At 40.2% G+C, this 23,088-nt stretch overlaps 1 protein-coding gene across 1 annotated transcript in view; it reads right to left on the reverse strand.

Annotated features, from left to right (window-relative positions):
• The window catches only part of tmco6 (transmembrane and coiled-coil domains 6), a 45,946-nt gene that overhangs the window by 17,918 nt on the left and 4,940 nt on the right, over nt 1-23,088 (reverse strand). The window contains exons 2-6 of the mRNA XM_028813027.2: nt 19,177-19,341; nt 18,824-18,922; nt 15,478-15,587; nt 11,631-11,740; nt 6,622-6,805 (exon numbers count right to left, since the gene is read on the reverse strand). Of these exons, the coding sequence (XP_028668860.2) occupies nt 6,622-6,805; nt 11,631-11,740; nt 15,478-15,587; nt 18,824-18,917 (498 nt within the window). The 5' untranslated portion in view covers nt 18,918-18,922; nt 19,177-19,341. The remainder of the gene's footprint in view (nt 1-6,621; nt 6,806-11,630; nt 11,741-15,477; nt 15,588-18,823; nt 18,923-19,176; nt 19,342-23,088) is intronic.

Here is a 23,088-nt window from a genome sequence, read left to right on the forward strand (position 1 = left end):
TATATTGCGGAAATAGTGTTTGTTTCCTCGAAATTGAGCAGTATTTTTTCCAGTATTGTGGAGGGTGCAAGGTGGGGGAAATCGGGCAATTTCTGTTTAACAAAATTTCTAATTTGAAGATAGTAAAAGAAATGTGTAGCTGGGAGGTTGAATTTTGAACGTAATTGTTCAAAAGATGTAAATATGTTGTCTATATAAAGATCTCTGAGCATTTTAATCCCAAAACTTTTCCAGGTATTAAAAACTGGATATACTTGCGAAGGTTGAAAGAGGTGGTTCTCTTGCAGAGGTGCCATTGATAAAAGATTTTCCATCTTAAAATGCTTTCTAATTTGGTTCCATATTCTGAGTGAGTAAAGCACAATTGGGTTATTAGTATATTTGCGATAACTTTCATTTATTAGAGAGCAGAGCAGGGAATATAAAGAAGTACTACAGGATTTTACTTCTATTGCGGACCAAGCCTGTGTATGTTCATTTATTTGTGTCCAGGTTTTTATGGCTTGTATGTTTGCTGCCCAGTAATAAAAGTGAAAATTAGGTAAAGCCATGCCACCTTATGCCTGAGGTCTTTGTAGGGTTGCTCTTCGGATACGTGGGTGTTTTGAGTTCCAAATGAATGAGGTTATTATTGAATCTAACTGTTTAAAAAATGATTTATTGATATATATTGAAATGTTTTGAAATAAAAAGAGAAGTTTAGGAAGGATATTCATCTTAACAATGTTAATTCTTCCGGCTAGAGTGAGATGAAGGGTTGACCATCTATGCAAGTCTTGCTTAATTTTTTCCATACAGACGCCAAAATTTTGTTGATAAAGAGCTTTATGTTTACTTGTGATATTTACCCCTAGGTATTTAAACTGATCTGCTATGGTAAAAGGTAGGGTGTCTAATCTAATATTATGTGCTTGTGAATTCACTGGAAAGAGTATACTTTTATTCAGATTAATTCTAAGACCAGATATCTTTTGAAATTCTGTTAGTGCTGTTAAAACAGCAGGGACAGTGTTTTCTGGGTCTGATATATATATCATCTGCATATAGAGAAATTTTCTGTTCCAGTCCTTCTCTGACAATCCCCTTTATCTGATAAGAATTTCGGCAGTGAACCGCCAGTGGTTCAATAGCGATTGCAAACAACAGTGGCGACAAGGGACATCCTTGTCTGGTACCACGTTCTAGTTTAAAGTAGTCTGAGCAAATGTTATTAATACAAACTGCAGCTTCTGGATTGGTATACAGTAGTTTGATCCAAGCACAAATATTCGGGCCAAACCCAAATTTCTCCAATGCAGTGAAAAGGTAAATCTATTCAATCATGTCAAATGCCTTTTCTGCGTCTAATGATAGTAATATCTCTGGGGTGTTTGATTTTGCTGGTGAATATATAACATTAAACAAGTGTCGGAGATTTGAAGATAGGTGTCGGCCTTTAATAAATCCAGTTTGATCTTGTGATATTACCGAGGGCAGCACTTTCTTCATCCTTCTAGCTAGGATTTTTGAGAGTATCTTAACATCATTATTCAGGAGTGAAATTGGTCTATATGATGCACATTGTAACAAGTCCTTATTTTGTTTAGGAAAGACGGTGATTAATGCTTGTCGAAATGTTTGAGGTAGTATTTGGTTGTCTCTATCTTCTGTAAATGTTGCCAATAAGAGGGGAGCTAGCTGAGTGGAGAATTTCTTATAAAATTCTACGGGGTAACCATCAGGGCCTGATGATTTCCCGCTTTGTAGTGACTTTATAGCGTCTAGTAATTCTGTTTGCATTAGAGGTTTATCCAGTTCCTCAGCACTTAAAGCATCTATTTGTGGTATTTGTGAATTATCCAGAAATGCATTAGATTGTGTGTTGTCTTCTTTGGGCTCAGTGGAATAGAAAGACTTATAGTAATCTCTAAATGTGTGCATTATTTTATTACGGTCGATGATTTCTTCTCCATTCTTGTTGGTGATTACTGGTATTGCATTGTGAACTTCTTGTTTATGAATTTGTTGAGCTAAAAGCTTATTAGCTTTTTCTCCGTGTTCATAGTAATGCTGTCTAGACTTATAAATAAGTTGTTCAGTTTCTTTAGTTGTTAAGATGTTAAGTTCTGTATGTAGGGCCTGCCTTTTCCTGTGGAGAACTTCATTTGGACGCCTGGCTTGTTCTTCATCTATTCTAGTAATTTCATTTCTTAGCTCTGACACTTTCTTGGTTTCTAATTTATTTCTGTGGGAAAGATATGAAATAATCTGTCCTCTTAAGAAGGCCTTTAGAGTTTCCCAGAGTGTTCCTGCAGAAACCTCTGTGGACGTGTTTGTCTCTAGGAAGAAGCTGATTTGTTTGGATATAAATTCTGTGCAGTTCTCGTCTGCCAATAAAAGAGGGTTAAGACGCCATCTGCGAGGTGAGTGTGAGGGGCTTATTGATTTTAGCTCCAAGACTAGAGGGGCATGGTCAGAGATAACAATTGTGTCATATTTGCATGATTTAATTGTAGTCAGGAAATTATTATCTATAAAAAAATAATCAATTCTTGAGTAGGTATAATGCACTGGTGAGTAGAACGAATATGTTCTTGAGTTTGGGTTAAGAAACCTCCAGGGGTCTGATAAGTTGTGATCATTCAAAAACTGTGTAATTATCTTTGCAGTATTAGATGTCGTCCCCCCTGTCCCAGGAGTCCTATCTAAGAGTGGATTTAAAACACAATTAAAGTCCCCAGCCATTATAATTTTATGAGTGTTCACATTGGGAATGGATGCAAATAGATTTTGCATGAATTCCTTATTATCAACATTGGGTGCATAAACATTTATCAAAATCATTTTACTGTTATATAAGTTGTCCATGACCATCACATATCTCCCTTCAGGGTCCGACACTACATCTGATGCTACAAATGGAACTGTTCTATGTATGAGAATTCCCACCCCTCTAGTTTCTTTATAAAGCTAGAATGGAACATTTGGCCAGTCCAGTCTTTTTGTAATCTGAACTGATCCTTGGTTAGTAAGTGGGTCTCCTGTAGAAATACTATTTTAGCATTTAAGCCTGTTAGGTGAGAGCATACTTTCTTTCTCTTTAATTCGTGATTCAGGCCTTTAACATTCCAGCTCACAAAGTTAACTGTCCCATCATGGAGACATTGATTCTGAGTTTTTAATGTCATTTATAGTTTTAATTGGTAATATGGCAGTTTTAATCTTAGTTTCAAGATTCCCCATGAGTTGTTGCATTTTAGCCTATTGTTGCATTGATATTTATAATTATAAGAATTACAAGAATAGATTAGATATAACCTGCTCTCCTTCTCTCCCCCCTTTATCCCCCCACACCCCCATTTTGCCTCCCCACATGAGGCTAGATCCCACTTCGCGATATTCCAGTCCTCTGACATACGAAGAGACAGAGCACGTCCAAAACAAAACAAACCCCACCCTGCAGCGGCGTTACAGAATTAAAACAGAGATATCTTTTGCAGTTAAATTCTTAATACTATCTGCCGAAGATGTTCTCATTAACAATATTTAAGCTTGAAATAATCTTCAGCGCTTATAAATTAAGATATTAAGATTAAAAAAAAAAAAAAAAAAAAAAAAAGAAACAACCCTGGGAATGATTTTAAAAACTAGTCTAGGATAAACCTGGTAATTCCTACTGTAATAGTATAATGGTAATGGTATAAATAGTAGAAAAAGCAATAAACCAAGGGTATGAAGTTAAACAGTCTACTTTAAGGTATAGTAAAATAAAAAAAAAAAAAAAGAAGAGAAAAAAAAAAAAAAACGAATCCTACTTTAATTACTTCCACATTTTCACACTCACGTCTATAACTCTATAACTCTGATTAAAACATAAACATATAAAGTCCAGATAAAGAAAAGGAAAAAAAAAAGGGATGTATAATTATAATACCAGTCTCTTTAAACATGGATCCAGAGAGCAGATCATAGGTCCTTCCCGTGCCTTGATAGAATATGGCTCCTTATTAACGTTCAAAAAAGTGTCGGAAACAGCTTCCATCCATCCATCCATTGTCTCCCGCTTATCCGAGGTCGGGTCGCGGGGGCAGCAGCTTGAGCAGAGATGCCCAGACTTCCCTCTCCCCGGCCACTTCTTCTAGCTCTTCCGGGAGAATCCTAAGGCGTTCCCAGGCCAGTCGAGAGACATAGTCTCTCCAGCGTGTCCTGGGTCTTCCCCGGGGCCTCCTCCCGGTTGGACGTGCCCGGAACACCTCACCAGGGAGGCGTCCAGGAGGCATCCTGATCAGATGCCCGAGCCACCTCATCTGACTCCTCTCGATGCGGAGGAGCAGCGGCTCTACTCTGAGCCCCTCCCGGATGACTGAGCATCTCACCCTATCTTTAAGGGAAAGCCCAGACACCCTGCGGAGGAAACTCATTTCAGCCGCTTGTATTCGCGATCTCATTCTTTCGGTCACTACCCATAGCTCATGACCATAGGTGAGGGTAGGAACATAGATCGACTGGTAAATTGAGAGCTTCGCCTTGCGGCTCAGCTCCTTTTTCACCACGACAGACCAATGCAACGCCCGCATTACTGCGGATGCCGCACCGATCCGCCTGACGATCTCACGCTCCATTCTTCCCTCACTCGTGGACAAGACCCCGAGATACTTGAACTCCTCCACTTGGGGCAGGATCTCGCTACCAACCCTGAGAGGGCACTCCACCCTTTTCCGGTTGAGGACCATGGTCTCGGATTTGGAGGTGCTGATTCTCATCCCAGCCGCTTCACACTCGGCTGCGAACCGATCCAGAGAGAGCTGAAGATCACGGCCTGATGAAGCAAACAGGACAACATCATCTGCAAAAAGCAGTGACCCAATCCTGAGCCCACCAAACCGGACCCCCTCAACACCCTGGCTGCGCCTAGAAATTCTGTCCATAAAAGTTATGAACAGAATCGGTGACAAAGGGCAGCCCTGGCGGAGTCCAACTCTCACTGGAAACGGGTTCGACTTACTGCCGGCAATGCGGACCAAGCTCTGGCACTGATCGTACAGGGACTGAACAGCCCTTATCAGGGGGGGCCGGTACCCCATACTCTCGGAGTACCCCCCACAGGATTCCCCGAGGGACACGGTCGAATGCCTTTTCTAAGTCCACAAAACACATGTAGACTGGTTGGGCAAACTCCCCTCCTTTAACCGTCAACCCCTCCTTTAACCGTCACCTTATCGTGGTGGAGGGGTTTGCGTGTCCCAATGATCCTAGGAGCTCTGTTGTCCGGGGCTTTATGCCCCTGGTAGGGCCACCCAAGGCAAACTGGTCCTAGGTGAGGGATGAGACAAAGAGCGGTTAAACAAACCTCCTATGAAGAAAAACCATTTTGGACGGCGTTTTCCCTTGCCCGGACGCGGGTCACCGGGGCCCCACTCTGGAGCCAGGCCTGGAGGTGGGGCTCGATGGCGAGCGCCTGGTGGCCGGGCCTGCACCCATGGGGCTCGGCCGGGCACAGCCCGAAGAGGCAACGTGGGTCCCCCTTCCCATGGGCTCACCACCTATGGGAGGGGCCAAGGAGGTCGGGTGCAGTGTGAGTTGGGTGGTGGCCGAAGGCGGAAACAGCTTCTTTAGTTTTTTTTCAGCTTCTTCTTTGCTTAAGAAAATATAATGTTGATCTTGAACTTCCACTTTCAGTTTGGCAGGATACAATGGTTTGATATCGGCTTTCCGTAGCAACTTTTTAATGTCGATGTAGGATCTGCGTTTTGCAGCTGTTGATGGTGAGAAGTCAGGAAAAATACGAATAAGACTATTTTCGAATATAATCTCTTGCTTGCATCTGAGAAGTGCCATCACAACATCTGTTTGTGACTTTTAATGAAGCTGAAAATCTTCCAGAAAACATGTCTTCATCTTCGTGTTATTTGTTATTGAGTATAAATTGATAAGCAAAAATGGTAAATTTATACATTTAAAATTAAATCCACAACACAATAACGTGTGCAGAAAGGGGTCCAAACACTTTCTGAATACATTGTACATTTTGGTTTTACAGAAAATTTCTCAGAATACTAAAGAAAGATTTGTGTGACTGTGATACTCAGAAGTGACATCATGCAAGTATTACCTAAAAGACATAGTGGCACTCTAATTTCACTGCAGAATTAAAAGTTTAAAATCTTGACAAAAAAGAAACCCTGGGGAAGGATTTATAATTATAAAGTCATTTCTTCTGCGTTAAAGTCATTTCTTCTTCGTTAGGATCATTTTAAATAACACCACAGGATATGACAATGAAAATTGGATAAAAGCAGATTTCACATAAAGGGCTGAAAAACATACGGAATAGGAGAGTTATAAAATAAATAATCTGGGGGTCCATAAAAAAATCACCTTAATACCACTAACACTGGTGGTTATTTTATTGTCACACATAATATTGAACAGTCCTTTTTCATCTAATTAAGTTACTGTGCCTTCATAAAGACTTCATAATGTCTTACTTTTTCTCCAGGAATCATACTTCCACATTAAGTGCAAGGCATTTATTATAGGTACAGTTACAAGTACTTCTTTTATCACAAAAACCGGCCACTTATACATTTTAAGTAGTAGGTCACGCACATAGTACACTGATCAATATAGAAATTCGCTCACCGTGAACTTTGGACTCTGACCAGAAAGGAAAGTCAGCAAGTATGGTGTGGCAGGAAGGCATGCCAGTGCAATACTGGCCTCATCTGACTGGGACAGTTCCAATAGACAATAAGCTGCCTCGAGCTGACAAGCAGCATTAGAGCCGCTGAAAACTCCAACCAACACATGGACAAAACTGTTCAACCTGCAGAAATGAACAAAGAAACAATCTGATAATAGTAAGGCATTGTATTATGAAAGTCATTACATAAGAAAACATCTCACTCGTGTCAGTGGTGTAACTAATTTGTCCTCTTCCAGCTCTTTGGTACTCTCTTCCTAAATGTTTCCATCAGGGTACATCATTCAAAAATATCAACTTTAGACTGAAATGCCACAGTCTTGCAGCTTGCTTTTAATGCATTTAATTACTATAAAGTTTATTATTATAAAGCTGACAATTAAGTCTTGTCTGCATTCATAATGCTATTATATATTTTCAGTGGATGATAGTGAGGAGACAAGGCAGTCCAGTGGCTGTCATTTAAATTCACTGCACTTTTACCCTGGTTCAGTACCTCTTTTGAGGCACTTTTGTGTACAGTGTTCATGTTTTTCCTGTATTTGTATTGGTTTCTTCTCAAACTCTAAAGACAAATGTCCTTTTCCCATTATTGGGCTGACCCAATAATATTTAATAATAAAAATAATAATACATTTTATAATTTTAGCGCCTTGGTCAGGTGTAACCCAGATCACTATCACTTTGACCAAGTTAATTTTCCATTTTAGTCCATACCAATTAGAAAAAGGTTGAAGTGGTTGTAGTGAGGAATAGGTGGCAAATAAAGCTAAAGTGGATAAAGTAGCTTAATATCTAATGTACAAGGTGATATGCTCAAAAATTTGTATGCATTTAGAATCGCACAAAAGCATGAAAATGAAAAACTACAAAAGAATATTATCAAGTGCTCATTCAATAGCTTGCAACAACAGGCTGACCTGAAAGCTACAGTATCTACCACATATTCAATAAAATTTGTGAACTCTTCAACAGGGGCAAGCAAAAACACTTCATGCCCCAAGGCTAAAGAACATGAAAAATGTTTAATGCAAGCTATCAAAATCTCTTTTCTGAAGTGTTTCATATTGATTAAAGAAGAAGTAGGAATGATTACTGCAGTGAGGGTTGTTGTGCAAGTGGACACTTGCCTGAGTGGAATCATTACGCAAATAATGCTGCATTAGATTTACTCTGTTGCATCACCATTAACCACCATGGCAATATTGGATAGTTATGTTTTTGTACTGTTAGGCTTCTCAAGATGGGATCTGTCAGTTACCCAAGTACCCTCATGGAAAGAACTTTCGACCAACAGGACATTGTATTTATTAAACAAATATGTAGTGCTGAAGATTTAATTGTTTTGCAAGCAAATTTTACTGGGCTGGTTTTAATAAGGGCGGCATGGTGGCGCAGTGGGTAGCGCTGCTGCCTCGCAGTTGGGAGACCTGTGGACCTGGGTTCGCCTCCCGGGTCCTCCCTGTGTGGAGTTTGCATGTTCTCCCCATGTCTGCGTGGGTTTCCTCCCACAGTCCAAAGACATGCAGGTTAGGTGCATTGGAGATTCTAAATTGTCCCTAGTGTGTGCGTGTGCCCTGCAGTGGGTTGGTGCCCTGCCCGGGGTTTGTTTCCTGCCTTGTGCCCTGTGTTGGCTGGGATTGGCTCCAGCAGACCCCCCGTGACCCTGTAGTTAGGATATAGAGGGTTGGATAATGGATGGATGGATGGATGGATGGTTTTAATAAACTTTTAGACTGCGTAAGACATGGGCTGAAATTACCAAAAACATTCTCACCTTGCATTTACCTATTCTGCGTTTGCCTGCAGAAATCCTTACAGTAGTGCATTTTCACATAAAGAAACTATTGAGACAAATTTAACAAATTAAGTGAAGAAAAAACTAATTAATATAGAGTTGAAATTTGGTGAACAATAAACTAATTAATATACAACTACATAACGTTTAGAGGTGATAATCACATTTATTCTCAACCTGCTGACCTGGCAAAATCAATTTACAACATGTGTTCCCAGCATGTCACTGTGCCACTCTTCTCAAAAAACAACAATTTAACTGTTTCTAAAACTTCAGAGGACCATGTTGCACACCGAGGAAATATCTCCTGAGCAAATAATGATGAAAATAGTGGTTTTCTAAAAGATCTACTATTGGACTCATCCTAAGGACAACTGCATTTTAGAATCACTGAAATAAATTGCAAGTACACCACTTAATTCTTGCATTTTTTTTCCAGTTTATACTAGACTAGCCAACCCGCGGCGTTGCATACGCCGCATAATTATTTATTGATGGGTGAACACTTCCCGAAAGACACAGTTATCCAAATAGGGTGGGTTTGAGGATACGACTGAGTGAATGAAAAGATGGAACTCAGGAGAGAGCAACATACAATTGTCCGTGACTGAAAACTGGGTTTGGCAGATACAGGCATATCTTTTTGAAAGTTTGGCCCTGTGCCTTATTAATTGTCATTGCAAAGGCCAATCTAACAGGAAATTTGAATCTGATGGGGTCAGGGAAATCCGGGGAATATGGATAGTTTGTGAAATTGTTTTACACTCTAGTACATTGTGGTGAATGCTGGTAACAGTCAGTCTAGTGCCTTTACAGAGACTTCTTGCTGGCATGAGGTTTCTGAGAAGCATGACGATTGAACCAATTTTAAGTTTGTGTTTATGCGGAGGCATGCGAGTGGGAGTAAGACTGCTAAGAAATTCCTCGGGGAATGAAAGTTGATGTGCGGGATCGTCTGTGATGATGGAGTCAACGCTGGTGAAAGTTACTTCGTCGGTAGTGATAAGTTTCAGTTCCTGTTCATTAAGGTGTAGCGAGTCTTCGTTGGTGATGCTTAATATAGCTCGCGTACCGAGATGTTCCGGAGTCACAGTTGAGAAGTCGATGTCGCCACATAGTTGTTGAACGGGATCAGAAATAAAAGGAAAACAATGTGAAGGTAATGTTGCAGGTGTTCCGTTTCTCCCGTCTTGCGAAATCTTGTTCGTGAGGAAGAGCTGTCATATTTGTCGTCAGTGTAAGTACATGCATGTGGCGCCACAAAGGTTGCTTGTTAATGCAACCTCTCTGTCGTGCGTACCCCATGACGCGGGAGGAGGGTTAGAGTTGGCGGGCGGGGCTCTGTCTTGTGTGCGTGCGTATCACATGGTTGGGCAACTTGGTGGATTATATATAGAAAAGCAGCCGGTACTGAAAAGAATAATGAAAAGTCAACGTGGCTCAGAGGTGCATGTCGACTGTAGCAGAGACAAAAGCAACTGAGGCAGTGTTTGGTGAGGTACTGCGTGCCTCGAGAGCAAGGGTGGACTCGGGAGGAGGGTTAGAGTTGGCAGGCGGGGCTCTGTGAGTTGGCGGGTGTGGCTCTGTCTTGCGTGCGCCTTGCTTGCCATAGACTTGCGTGCGTCTTACTTGCCATGGTCTGGTCTCTGTCTTGCGTGCCATAGTCGGCTGCTTAGTGAATTGTTGGTGGGCGGGGCTCTGTCTTGTGTGCGTCTTGCTTGCCATGGACTTAGCGAATTATATATATATAGATATTGCAATTTATTTCTGATAACCCGCAGATTGTTATTGGAGTCATTGATAGACGAATTACCAACAATTGACTACATTTCAAGTGAACATAAGTAAATTCAATGAAATTGTGTTGAGTAGCTCAAATTTTTGACCAAAACAGATGTTTTAATGGGGGGTACACTTGTAGATGTGAAGACTGTAAATTCACACCACTTTCAGATTATTTCTCAATGGTAAGCCAGTGAGGCGAAGGATTTTTATGCATTAGGGTTGTGATGTTTTTAAGTTTTATGTTAGTGCTTTTAATGGAAATAGGCTGACTAGCAAAAACAGATTACTGTATTCCCTTATTGTTATCAGGCCAGATATTATTTTACATTATTTAATGTAAAATCTGGCAAAAGGATTTTAATCATGTGTAAACATTCCCTTGCATATTTAAGAAAATGTAATAAACTGTTAAAAAAACAGAACATGCAGTTAGTAAGGGGCTGTGTCAGGAAAAAGCTAAAACTTACTTCCAAGATGAGTAAAACAAGGTTAGAGATACAATGCTTTGGCGATGTACCCTTTATCTGATGAAGGTTATACTGCTGAAACTTTGTGCCTCAAAACATTCTTTTTTATTAGCATGAGAATGACCTTTACTTTTTTCCTTTTCTAGTACATTACAAATGTATTCAAATCTAAGAAATGTTAAAATATTATTCAGCGCTTGTGGAGCTCAAAAACCACCCAGTATTACATATGCAGATGGGTTACTATACTATTATAATGCTTAAGTGTAACAAATTTATACAAATAAAATGTACCATTAATTAAAGGTAGACACATTTTTCCAGGGCATCTGAAGTTTTTGGAATTATGTAAGAGGTTAAAGTTAATGTGCAGGATGGGGATGGTCAGCTGTATACTCTGGCCATGAGATGGAGAGATGGGAGCAAATGTTACTTGCCTATAAAATGTATTTGAATTTTACTGATGGATCTCGGTAGCCTACCTTGAGGCTATAAAAGGGAAGAACCACATACTTTGAAGATGATCTGTGCACAGCCTGCCCTGTTACAAAATAATGCCTCCTGTTCTCACATGTAGTAGGAATATGGACAAAGTTGGGATCCCCGCTATCACCCTCATACTATTCCACCAGACTTCCCTTCATTTGTTTTTATTTGGGAATAAAAGCAGACATTAAAAGCTAGTTTCCTTCTGTGCTTTATGCGATCTATTTGCTGTTGCTCTGACAGTTGAAGAGCAAAATTTGCTTCTTTCAGAACAACTGCAATTTTTGAAGAACTGTTGTCCCAAGAAGGGTGTGCCCCTTATTATTGGAAATATACAAAAATAAAACCAAATGTTCTTGTTTAAAAAAGTGCAGAATACACATGATAACACATACAGAATATGATTACTCACCTGACAAAAACCTGCTGTGCCTCTTTCTGTCGTAGAGCTTTCCTGACAGAACGGAGGGCAATGACTTTTTCAGCACCGCTATGATGTATCCTTTGAAACAGTTCATCAGCCTTTGATGGCAAAACACAAAAAAACACAACTAAGCAAGGCGTTCCATTATAGTTTCAGTAATAATTAAGATTTGTCAACTTCATTCCTGCATTTACATTTGAAATCACTAAGTTTGAAACCCAGATTAACTATTAAGAGTTATCAGAAAGACATTTATGAGCAGAATGTAAGGCAAGAAGCTGCCACTTTCAAACATGAAGGCTATTTCATTAATATGCAGATAAGTTGCCAGAATGAGGAAATGTGAACAAAAGCAGAAATTAATGTCACCGAAAACTTGATCCAGCAATTATCAAAAACAAAGCTTAATATGATTTCTGAAAATCTAACATTGCGGCTTAAACACTGTCACTTTTCACCCTCCTCCCATCTGGGAAGTGACTAAAGTCCATTCGGACACGCACCTCCAGGTTCGGGAACAGTTACTACCCAACTGCAATCAGACTCATGAACAATCAGTAACCTTGTGTCACCTCCACTGCTACCTGCACATATACTTCTGCCACTGTCTCTATTTATTCCTGGGATTTTGGTTTTATTTATTTACTTATTTATATTCATTTATTTATTGTGTGTGGGTTTTTTTTTTTGTCTGTGTTCACTGTCTGCAGGGGCACATGCAAGCAAGTATCTCATTGTACATGGTACTTGTACTTGTACACATGACAATAAAGAATTGAAATGAAACTGTAAAATTACAAAGTGAAACAATTGAAATGAAACTGTAAAATTACAAAGTGAAACATGCAAAAAAAAAATCACAACAGCTTTGACCTCCTTAGCATTAGTGTCACTTGGGCAAATGTATAGATACATTTTGTGTAAACGTTAGACCCGCGGATTGGCTGTAAAGTGCTGACAGCATTAGCCCCGAGTGTTACTCAGGAAATGGTATAGGCGTGTCTTACGTAAGTGCCAGGCCCGAGCGTTACCAGGGCAACGGTGTAGACGCATCTTCTGTGTATTGTATTGTATTGACCCCCTTCTTTTTGACACCCAATGCACGCCCAACCTACCTTGAAAGGGGTCTCTCTTTGAACTGCCTTTCACAAGGTTTCTTCCATTTTTTTCCCTACAAGGGTTTTTTTTTTAGGAGTTTCTCCTTGTCTTCTTAGAGAGTCAAGACTGGGGGGCTGTCAAGAGGCAGGGCCTGTTAAAACCCATTCCAGCACTTCTTGTGTGATTTTGAAATATAGAAAAATAAATTGTATTGTATTGTATTGTATTTTATCTTCTCCAAACCTCATAATGACACCTCGTAAGAAACTTTTTTCGGCAGACCAGGTGTTTGCACAATCTTGAAAATGATAATAGCAGTGATGTTGTGGAGCCTCTCATCGGCAGTGATGAGAAAGTGAATCTGTCTTCAGGCAGTGGAATTGAAACGGACAGTGAAACTGAAAACGATTCTGATGAATCCGAAAGTAGTGCTTGCGTTTGGTTTTCTGTTGACCCCTCTTCAAATAAGCCAGCACCACCTTGTTTTGATTTTGTGGGGCAGTCAGAAATAAAAGTGAACATTGACAGCCAAGATCCACTTACTTGAAGTTATTTCTTGACGATAACGTGATCAAAAGACCTGCTGTTGAGACGAACCATTATGCTGAACAGTATCAGATAAATGACCATACACCTAAGCAGTTTTCCCTTTCAAAGATATACCACAGAAAATACAGATTTTGACAGGACATATGGAATTAGCATCATCATTATCAATATTATTCATTTCATATTATTATTATCATTATACTTTTTACACTTCTGACTTTGTACTTATAGTGTTTTACATGTTTTACAGTCAAATAACGAGAATTAAAATGTAATTTTTTCAAGCCAAAAAATTCAACACTTTTTAGATGTTTTTTGTTTTTTTTAGAAAATATGTAATGCTAAAGAGGTTAAGTAAAACTCACCTATGTTAATAAGCGTAACCAATCATAAGAGTCTCATGCCATAACATACATACAGTATACATTATCAGTATTGCTCACAAACATCAACTTTTTTTGTTATGCTAGATTAACTATTTAAAAGTTCTCTGTACATTTGACAGATTTAATAGGCTATCCTATATCGCTGCCAAGAGGGAATACATTACACAATCGCCATATTAAGATTCTGGATGTGCAGAGTATAAAGAGACAAAGGGCCTGGGTTATACACCATTTGGATGTTGGTGTGTTGTTGACTTTATATAAAATCTCTTTACAGTTCTATACCAATCCGAAATGGACATGTTGAAACAATATTAACAAGGCATCCATAACACTATAAACAAACAAATCCCACACAACTGTAGGGATGGTTGACTTAGTAATGATGTGAACAAAAGTAGTGCACTTCCTTCTTCTACTTCTACTACTACTAGTAATACAAGAGCAGACTCGTGTCTTGTTGAGGTTATTTGCCAATGTTCTTCTACTAAAAAAAACTTGTATTTCAAAACAATTTGGCACAGTACTACTGGAAGTTGATTGAAATTTACTGTTTTGTTAATACCACTAAAGCTGATGCCACATTTCACAATTTCTAGCTGTGGAGTATGTCAGATTTGCAGACTGCATTTGCTGATCTCATTGTGGGACCACGTCAATTTATTGGAAAATTGTTGGGCATGACACATTTAGCCAAACTTTCAGCACTGTTTTGCTTGCCCCTTTTTCTGATAGTGAATAACGTACTGTCTGATGGAGACAGTGCTGTCCAAAAGGTTAACAGGTGTGGTGAGATCAGCCGCACTCTGACTTTTTTTTTCTTTTCTTCCATAGCACATAAACGTGAGACATCAGATAGACAAGCTTTTATTCTGTTTCTGATGTTCAAAACACCGGCATTCCTTAGTTCTTGTCATTGCATTATACTTCCCGATGAATAGTCATTGGTTGTCAGCTCTTATGCACAAAGAGCCTGCCTCTAGGACAAAAGACAAAACTGAAAAGAGAGAAGTGGACTAACTAGGTGACTGCCCTTCACAGAAGCACACCATTGACTGCTTCCAACTACATGAAATTACACAAATGAAGGTTATGACGGGAAAGTTATTAAATGTATTGTTTTGTTATTAATTATCATTTTACAATGTGCTATATTTTATCCAGAGTAGACTCTTTATTTCACTTGTTATGTTGCTTTGCTATGACCTGTCGAAATGGCCATTATCATTACTGTATGAGAAATATAGCATTTTTGTCATACCAAAATCTTGTGAAAGAAGAGGCTTAATGAAACGTACGATTACAACCTTATCTATACAAGGACACTTCATAAGTAAGAATTTGGAATCTTTGTCTTTATAAGTATATACATAAGCAGGACTTATTTGGATTTGGAGTTTTAAGCATTAGTGCTTCAGACGTACATACAATAAAGATAGCTGCCTTGCCCGACTAGTGTTTTTTAAAGATTTTTTTCATTCACATATTCACCAATAATTTTTTTTTTTTTTTTTTTTTGTTCTTTATTTCGTCTTATACGATTTCTCGTATTAGAAATTTGTTAGTTTTCGCATACCCCTTGGGGTTAGAGCGCAGGGTCAGCCATTGTACAGCGCCCCTGGAGCAATTACAGGTTAAGGGTCTTGCTCAAGGGCCCAGCAGAGTAGGATCTCTTTTGGCAGTGACGGGGATTCGAACCGGCAACCTTCTGGATACCAGCGCAGATCCTTAGCCTCAGAGCCACCACTCCGCCCCATGACACTATATGTACATTTTAACATTGTTTTTGATCTTCAGCTTACCTGCTCTTTTGACAAGGACTCAGAATTTCCACTGACTTCTTCCTGTTCTAAGATATCCCGTATTAGCCTCTTACTGATCAGCTGCTGATCTTTACGGGCCTTTCTCAAAGCTGCAAGGAAAACAATATATTTATTTTCATAAGCTTTCTGTAATCAGCTACCCAGAGGAAAAAAAAAACAAAACTTTACAATGCAATTTTCTCTTCTCTGTTGTATGCAGAAAGCACAGTTATGTCAGGGTTTGAATCCCTCTCCTGCTTTCTTTCTCCCTGTTATTGCAGACGTTTTCAGCACAGGTACTCCAGTTTTCCTTTCACATCCCCAGAGATTTTTAGGCCAGGCTTAGGTTTGGATAGGTTAGGTTAATTAGTGACTCTAAATTGGCCCTTGTATGAGTGTTCTTATGACTACGTTTATTAGTGGGCACTATAGTGTTATTTCCTGCCTTGTGCCCAATGTTGCCATCTGGTCCTCCATGTGCTTAAATTAAATTAAACTGGCTTTTTAAAAAAATGTATAAACTGCAAGATGTGTAATGTACCACTGACTATATATGGAAAATTAGTGCTATAATTAGAGCTGATACCTAACAGCTATTCAGGTTCAGTCTCAGACCTGGTTACTGTGTGAGTGGAATGTGCATGTTCTCTCTGCGTCTGCATTATTTTTTCATTAGACACTACAATTTCCTTGTATGACCCAAGAAAGTGGATGCTAAGTTAACTGATGACTCTAAATGAACCTTACTTGACCGTCTGTGCCCTGCAACAGACTGTCCTATCTGAGGCTAGTTCCTGCCTTTTGTTTGATGCTAAGGGAATAAACTTGACTTGTTACAAGCTTTTATTGGAATATGCAACTTCAAAAACTGAGCATTTAAAATCACTGAGCTACACAGACAGCATACAGTGTTAATTATGCAGCCAGTTCTGAACTAAATAAAATATTACTTAACACTAGAATTACCAAAGCCTACAAAAAAACTCGTAACTCCATCCCACCTTAAATCCCTTCGCACCTCTCCATCAGCGTCTTTTGTCTTTTAAGTGTGTCAATAAGCAGCAAGCAGCCTGCTATCACATCCCCCCACCGCCGCACAAAGTTTTCTCAGCTCAAATCTGTTTACCTGCGTGTCAGTTGCTTAGAGTTGTATAGACTAATTACTATATCGTTATTTGGAACACATACATTTCATGTGTGTTCCGTGTCTACAACAATCTATGTAAACACATCATTAAAACAGAAGCAACAAAATGTAGACATGAAGCATAGAATGTGTGAAGCCTGAAGTCCAAATATCAATAAACACTTTCACAAAAGGTACAAGTATAACAAAACAAGTGCGCTTTTATTCAAGAATATAACTGCAGAAAAAGAACCCACGCTAGGGTGCGACATCGACACATCTTAAACACGACTGCTTTTGTGGCGTAACGGTAAGAGCTGCTGACCTGGTAATCAAAAGGTTACGAGTTTGATCCCGCACGACTCCGTCTTGAGAAATAAACTGCTTTTATTGTTACTATTTTAGAATGAAAACATAAATTTGATTTCAGTCTGTAACAGCTGGTGTACATGTATGGTACTTGTAAAGGTTAGCATTGTTTTTTTTATTCAAATTTATTTTCCCAGTTACGTTCACACTCCCCCTGATCTGACACTGCTGTTTTCACATAAAGACGCGCTATAGCAGAGGTGAACTCGGATGAGGACGAGGGTTCTATATCGGAGAAAGAATCCACGTCACACTTTTGCCGTCCCTGTATTTTGTATATAAAAGCCAGATCAAATGTTATTTACCTTGAATTATTTACTTACTTCCTACAGCGTAAAGTCACAAGTAGACTACAGAGCTTCCTGTGTTTGATCGACATGGGCATGCTCAAATAGTGCATGTTTAATGCCACGAAAAGTGTATGCTGACACTTCAGTACACAAGCAATGGTGTGAGAATGCAGTCAGACTTCTTTTTTGGGCACATACACCGTTCAGATCTAAAAACTAGAGTGGAGAGTCGCTCATGTACTGAAGAGTCTATAACTGCAGGTGGAAGCTGCCATCGCTGTACTTTGTATACAAGAGCCAGATCGAATATTATTTACCTTGATTTATTTACTTATCTTCCTACACCATAAAGTCACAAGCAGACTGCAGAGCTTCCCGTGTACATATACAAAGTACAGGGACGGCAAAAGTGCGACGTGCATTCTTTCTCCGATATAGAATCCTCGTCCTCATCTGAGTTTACCTCTGCTATAGCGCGTCTTTATGTGAAAACAGCAGTGTCAGATCAGGGGGAGTGTGAATGTAACTGGGAGAATAAAACGGAATAAAAAAAAAAAAAAACAACACCAACCTTTACAAGTACCATACATTTACACCGGCTGTTACAAACTCAAATCAAATTTATGTTTTTATTCTAAAATAGTAACAATAAAAGCAGTTTACTTCTCAAAACAGAGTCGTGCGGAATCAAACTTGTAACCTTTTGATTATCAGTCAGCAGCTCTTACCGTTACGCCACAAAAGCAGTCATGCTAAAGACGTGTCGATGTCGCACCCTAATGCGCTTTCTTTTTCTGCAGTTATATTCTTGAATCAAAGCACACTTGTTTTGTTATACTTGTACCATTTGTGAAAGTGTTTATTTGATATTTGGACTTCAGGCTTCACGCATCATGTCTACAGTTTGTCAATTATTACTAAAACATGAAAAACATTTCTGTTTCAACGATGTGTTTACATAGATTGTTGTAGACACGGAACACACATGAAATGCATGTGCTCCAAATAACAATATAGTATTTACTCTAGTCTATACAACTGTAAGCAACTGACACGGAGGTAAGCAGACGAGCTGAGAAAACCTTGTGCGGCGTTAAGGGGGATGTGATAGCAGGCTGCTTGCTGCTTATCGACTCAGTTAAAAGACAAAAGACGCTGACGGAGAGGTGTGAAGGGATTTAAGGTGGGACGGATTTAAGAGTTTTTTTTTGTAGGCTTTGGTAATTCTAGTGTTAAATGTCTTTCATATGTGCTTTATGATAGTTAGATCAATATTTGTACCATGGGGAAATTAAGCAACTATGAATGACTGGCAACATCTGTATCCTCTAATGGTGTCCATTATCAAAAGATCTACATTAAATCTCTCTGAAATGATTTCTCCTTATGACGGTGGTCACTGTGAAAGGCACTATACAGTATGTAATAAAAGATATACATTGTCATCTTTGTAACTTTGATTCTTCTTAGAGAGATTTTATTGAATGAGGAAGAAGTGTAGCTGGTCCTATCAAAGTACCTATGCCCTTTTATCAGTGAGTAAATTCAGCAGAGCCCTCACCTTTCTCATACTCCCTTCTCTTATGTTTAAAGTCTTCCAGACTGCTACTGCATTGGCGTTGTAGCTTGTGAGGCACACATTCCAATCTCCACATTTGCCCTGGACATAAATTAAATACATTAAAAGGAATAGAAAAAACACATAACAGAGAATAATTGTTTGCTTCGACACAGTAAAAAAAAAAATCATATAACAGGTACTAAGTTCTGCTTGTGAACTCTACAGTATAGACCAACTCAAAAAGCCCGGTGAAGATGACAAGTATAACATGAAGAACAATGTGGAGACACAATTATTGAATAAACTGATTGGAGTTTAGAAAAAAGGCTCATCAAGTAAAATGGTCTCATTACCTAACAATGAGTAAGGATGAGGTGATGGCCAGCACTTCAATGGCCAGTGAAGTCATCAACAGAGAGGAAGAGATATGACCTCAGCATATGAACAGGGGTCTGAAGATGATGACCATAAAGAGAACAGTGAAGACCTGCACATAAAATGCTTCAGAGACAGGGATGCTGGGAAAGGAAAAATGAAACAGGTCAGAGGAGTATAAACACCCTTAATTCCTCTGTGTATGTATATGACAAGAAGACAAATCACTATCAATTGGTTTCAGTAAGCAAACACAAACATTTTGCTAATTTAGTCTTCGATTTAATTCTAAATACCTTGCCACCAACTGATGACTCCTTGTGAACACAACTAGATAGGATGGCAAGATGTCACATGACTGAACACCGCCATATTACCTGTACAAACCTTTATACTGCAGCAGAGTGTTTTATTTTCACAAAGCTCCTCTTGAAGTCTATCAGTGCTTCATTTTTTGGAGATTTTCTGCTTTTATTGTACTGCTACTGCTAAGCCCAACTAAAAAGGTAGTAGTAGTTCTATTAATATTGTCATGTGTACAGAGTACAATGAAATTGTTACTTGCATGTCTGACCAACATGCAGTACCCTACAACTCTCTGGCACCCTGATAAACAACAATGTGGTGTGATTTTCATACCTATCAATCAATCAATCAATCAATCATATAGATAGATAGATAGATAACAACATCATGGCGCCGCAGATGGCAGCCTCAGTGCCTTGTTCCTTGGTGCTTTCTCTGCTTTTGTTTGTTTGTTCAGTGATAAGCTGTCCCCCTCTGATCACATACAGCAGAGAGGAACTCTTACACATCGGTCAATTCGCTGGTGAAATTTTTTCACTGTCTTTCACTCAGACAGAATACTTTATAGAACTTTTAGTCGGAGGAGCAGCCGCCCTTTACGGAATTAGAAAGAGACGCCGACGAGGGAAGCGAGCTGGAGCGCTTGTTAAACTGCGCCACCGGGGATTTCGAACTGCGCTCCCTTCAATACACCTCGCGAACGTCCGCTCTTTGGCCAACAAGATGGACGAACTGCTACTGTTAAACAGAATAAACACGGACTTTTCCAGATCTGCCGTCCTGTGCTTCACTGAAACCTGGCTTGGTGAGCACATCCCCGATAGCGCATTATACCTGCCGAGCTTCCAACTTCTCCGTGCGGACCGCATCACGGAGCTCTCGGGGAAAACGAAAGGAGGCGGAATCTGTTTCTACATAAATGAAGGTTGGTGTACAGATGTCACAGTACTAATCAAAACATGCAGTCCTCACTTAGAGTCTTTTTTCATTGACTGTAAACCGTTCTATTCACCGCGGGAGTTTACCTCGTTTATTCTGGTTGGTGTTTACATCCCACCTCAGGCCTGTGTTAGTGAAGCATTACAACACCTGGCTGACCAGATAACTAACATGGAGCACAAACACCCGGACTCCCTGCTCATTGTTCTTGGTGATTTTAACAGAGCAAACCTCAGGCAAGAACTGCCAAAATTCAGTCAGCATATTAAGTGTCCTACCAGGGACAAAAACACACTGGACCACTGCTACACTACATTAAAGGATGCTTATCGCTCTGTCCCTCATGCTGCCCTGGGACTCTCTGACCACTGTTTGGTTCATCTTCTCCCGACTTACAGGCAGAACTTAAGATCTGCAAAGCCTGTGGTGAAAACAGTGAAGAGATGGACCAACGAGGCAAAGCTGGAACTACAAGCCTGCTTTGACTGTACTGATTGGAGTGTTTTTGAGTCTGCAGCGACAGACCTGGATGAGCTTACTGACACTGTGACATCCTGCGTCAGTTTTTGTGAGGATATGTGTGTGCCCATGAAATCTTTTCGCACATACAACAACAACAAACCCTGGTTTACTACAAAACTCAGGCAGCTTCGTCAGGCTAAGGAGAAGGCCTACAGAAGTGGGGACAGAATCCTGTATAATCAGGCCAGAAACACATTGACAAAGGAGATCAGAGTAGCAAAGAGGTGCTACACTGAAAAGCTGGAAAATAGGTTTACAGCCAACGACCCTGCATCAGTGTGGAGAGGTTTGAAAGACATCGCCAACTACAGGAAACCATCCCCCCATACTGAAGAGAACCATCAACTGGCCAACGAGCTGAATTTGTTCTACTGCAGGTTTGATAATCCCTCTTTCACACCTCTCACCCACGCCAATCAAAATACACTCCCAGCACTCATTACCAAGCCCCTGCCCCTCCCCACTGACACCATACCTGCACTCAGGATCTGTGAAGGGGACGTGAGTCAGCTCTTCAGGAGACAGAAGATCAGGAAGGTACCAGGTCCAGATGGTGTGTCACCCTCCTGTCTTAAAGTCTGTGCTGATCACCCACCCCCATATTTACACAGATCTTCAACAGATCCCTGGAGCTATGTGAAGTTCCCTCCTGCCTTAAGCGTTCCACAATTATCCCGGTTCCAAAGAAAACCTCCATCGCAGGGTTAAATGACTACAGGCCAGTCGCCCTGACGTCTGTGGTCATGAAATCCTTTGAAAGACTGGTGTTGACCTACCTGAAGGACATTACAGACCCCCTGCTTGACCACCTACAGTTTGCTTACTGAGCAAACAAGTCAGTGGATGATGCAATCAACATGGGACTGCACTACATCCTGCAACATCTCGACTCTCCAGGGACATATGCTAGGATCCTGTTTGTGGACTTCAGCTCGGCGTTCAATACTATCATTCCAGAAGTCCTCCACACCAAACTCACTTGGCTCACTGTACCAGCTCCCATCTCCCAGTGGATCAAAAACTTCCTGACAGATAGGAAGCAGCAAGTGAGACTGGGAAAAATCACATCCAGCACACGAACAGTCAGCACTGGTGCCCCCCAGGGATGTGTCCTCTGTCCTCTGCTCTTCTCCCTCTACACAAATGACTGCACCTCAAGAGACCCGTCTGTTAAAATCCTGAAGTTCGCAGATGATATGACAGTCATTGGCCTCATCAAGGACAGTGACAAGTCTGTATACAGACGAGAGGTCAAACAGCTGGCCCTCTGGTGCGGTCAAAACAACCTGGAGCTGAACAAGCTTAAAACTGTGGAGATGACAGTGGACTTCAGGAGGAGCCCCCCCATTGCTGCCCCCTCTCACACTACTCAACAGCATTGTGTCTGCTGTGGAAAACTTTAGGTTTCTGGGATCCACAATTTCCCAGGACCTAAAGTGGGAACTAAACATAAACACAATTGTTAAAAAGGCCCAGCAGAGGTTGTACTTCCTGCGCCAGCTCAGGAAGTTCAACCTGCCTCAGGAGCTGCTCATCCAATTTTACTCTGCAGTAATCCAGTCTGTTGTTCTCTGTTCATCTATCACAGTCTGGTTTGGCTCAGCCACAAAACAGGACAGGAACAGACTTCAACGGACAGTCAGGATTGCAGAAAAAATCACTGGTGTTGATCTGCCCTCCATTCAAGACTTATACAGATCTCGAGTCAGGAAACGGGCAGAACACATCATTGCAGACCCATCACACCCTGGTTACAAACATTTTCAACTTCTTCCCTCTGGTAGGCGCTACAGAGCACTGTACGCCAAAACTACCAGACATGTGAACAGTTTCTTTCCTCAGGCCATCACTCTCATGAACACTTAAGTCAATCTCACAGCATCAGGGACAATACTAGGTAAAACCGGAGTCCAATTCCTTGTATGTGTACATATACTTGGCCAATAAAGCTGATTCTGATATAGTTTCTTTATCTATCTACTTATTATTTAATGTATAGCATTTCACATCTAACCATCAATCACAGAGTGGCTTACATATCTATTGAAGAGTGCCATCCCGAAGCATTAATTTATTTATTATATAGTGCCTTTCATTTTTATCTATCATAAAATAGTAGCAAT

This window comes from Erpetoichthys calabaricus, chromosome 11, assembly GCF_900747795.2.
Source record: "Erpetoichthys calabaricus chromosome 11, fErpCal1.3, whole genome shotgun sequence".
In the NCBI taxonomy this organism is placed as follows: Eukaryota; Metazoa; Chordata; class Cladistia; order Polypteriformes; family Polypteridae; genus Erpetoichthys; species Erpetoichthys calabaricus.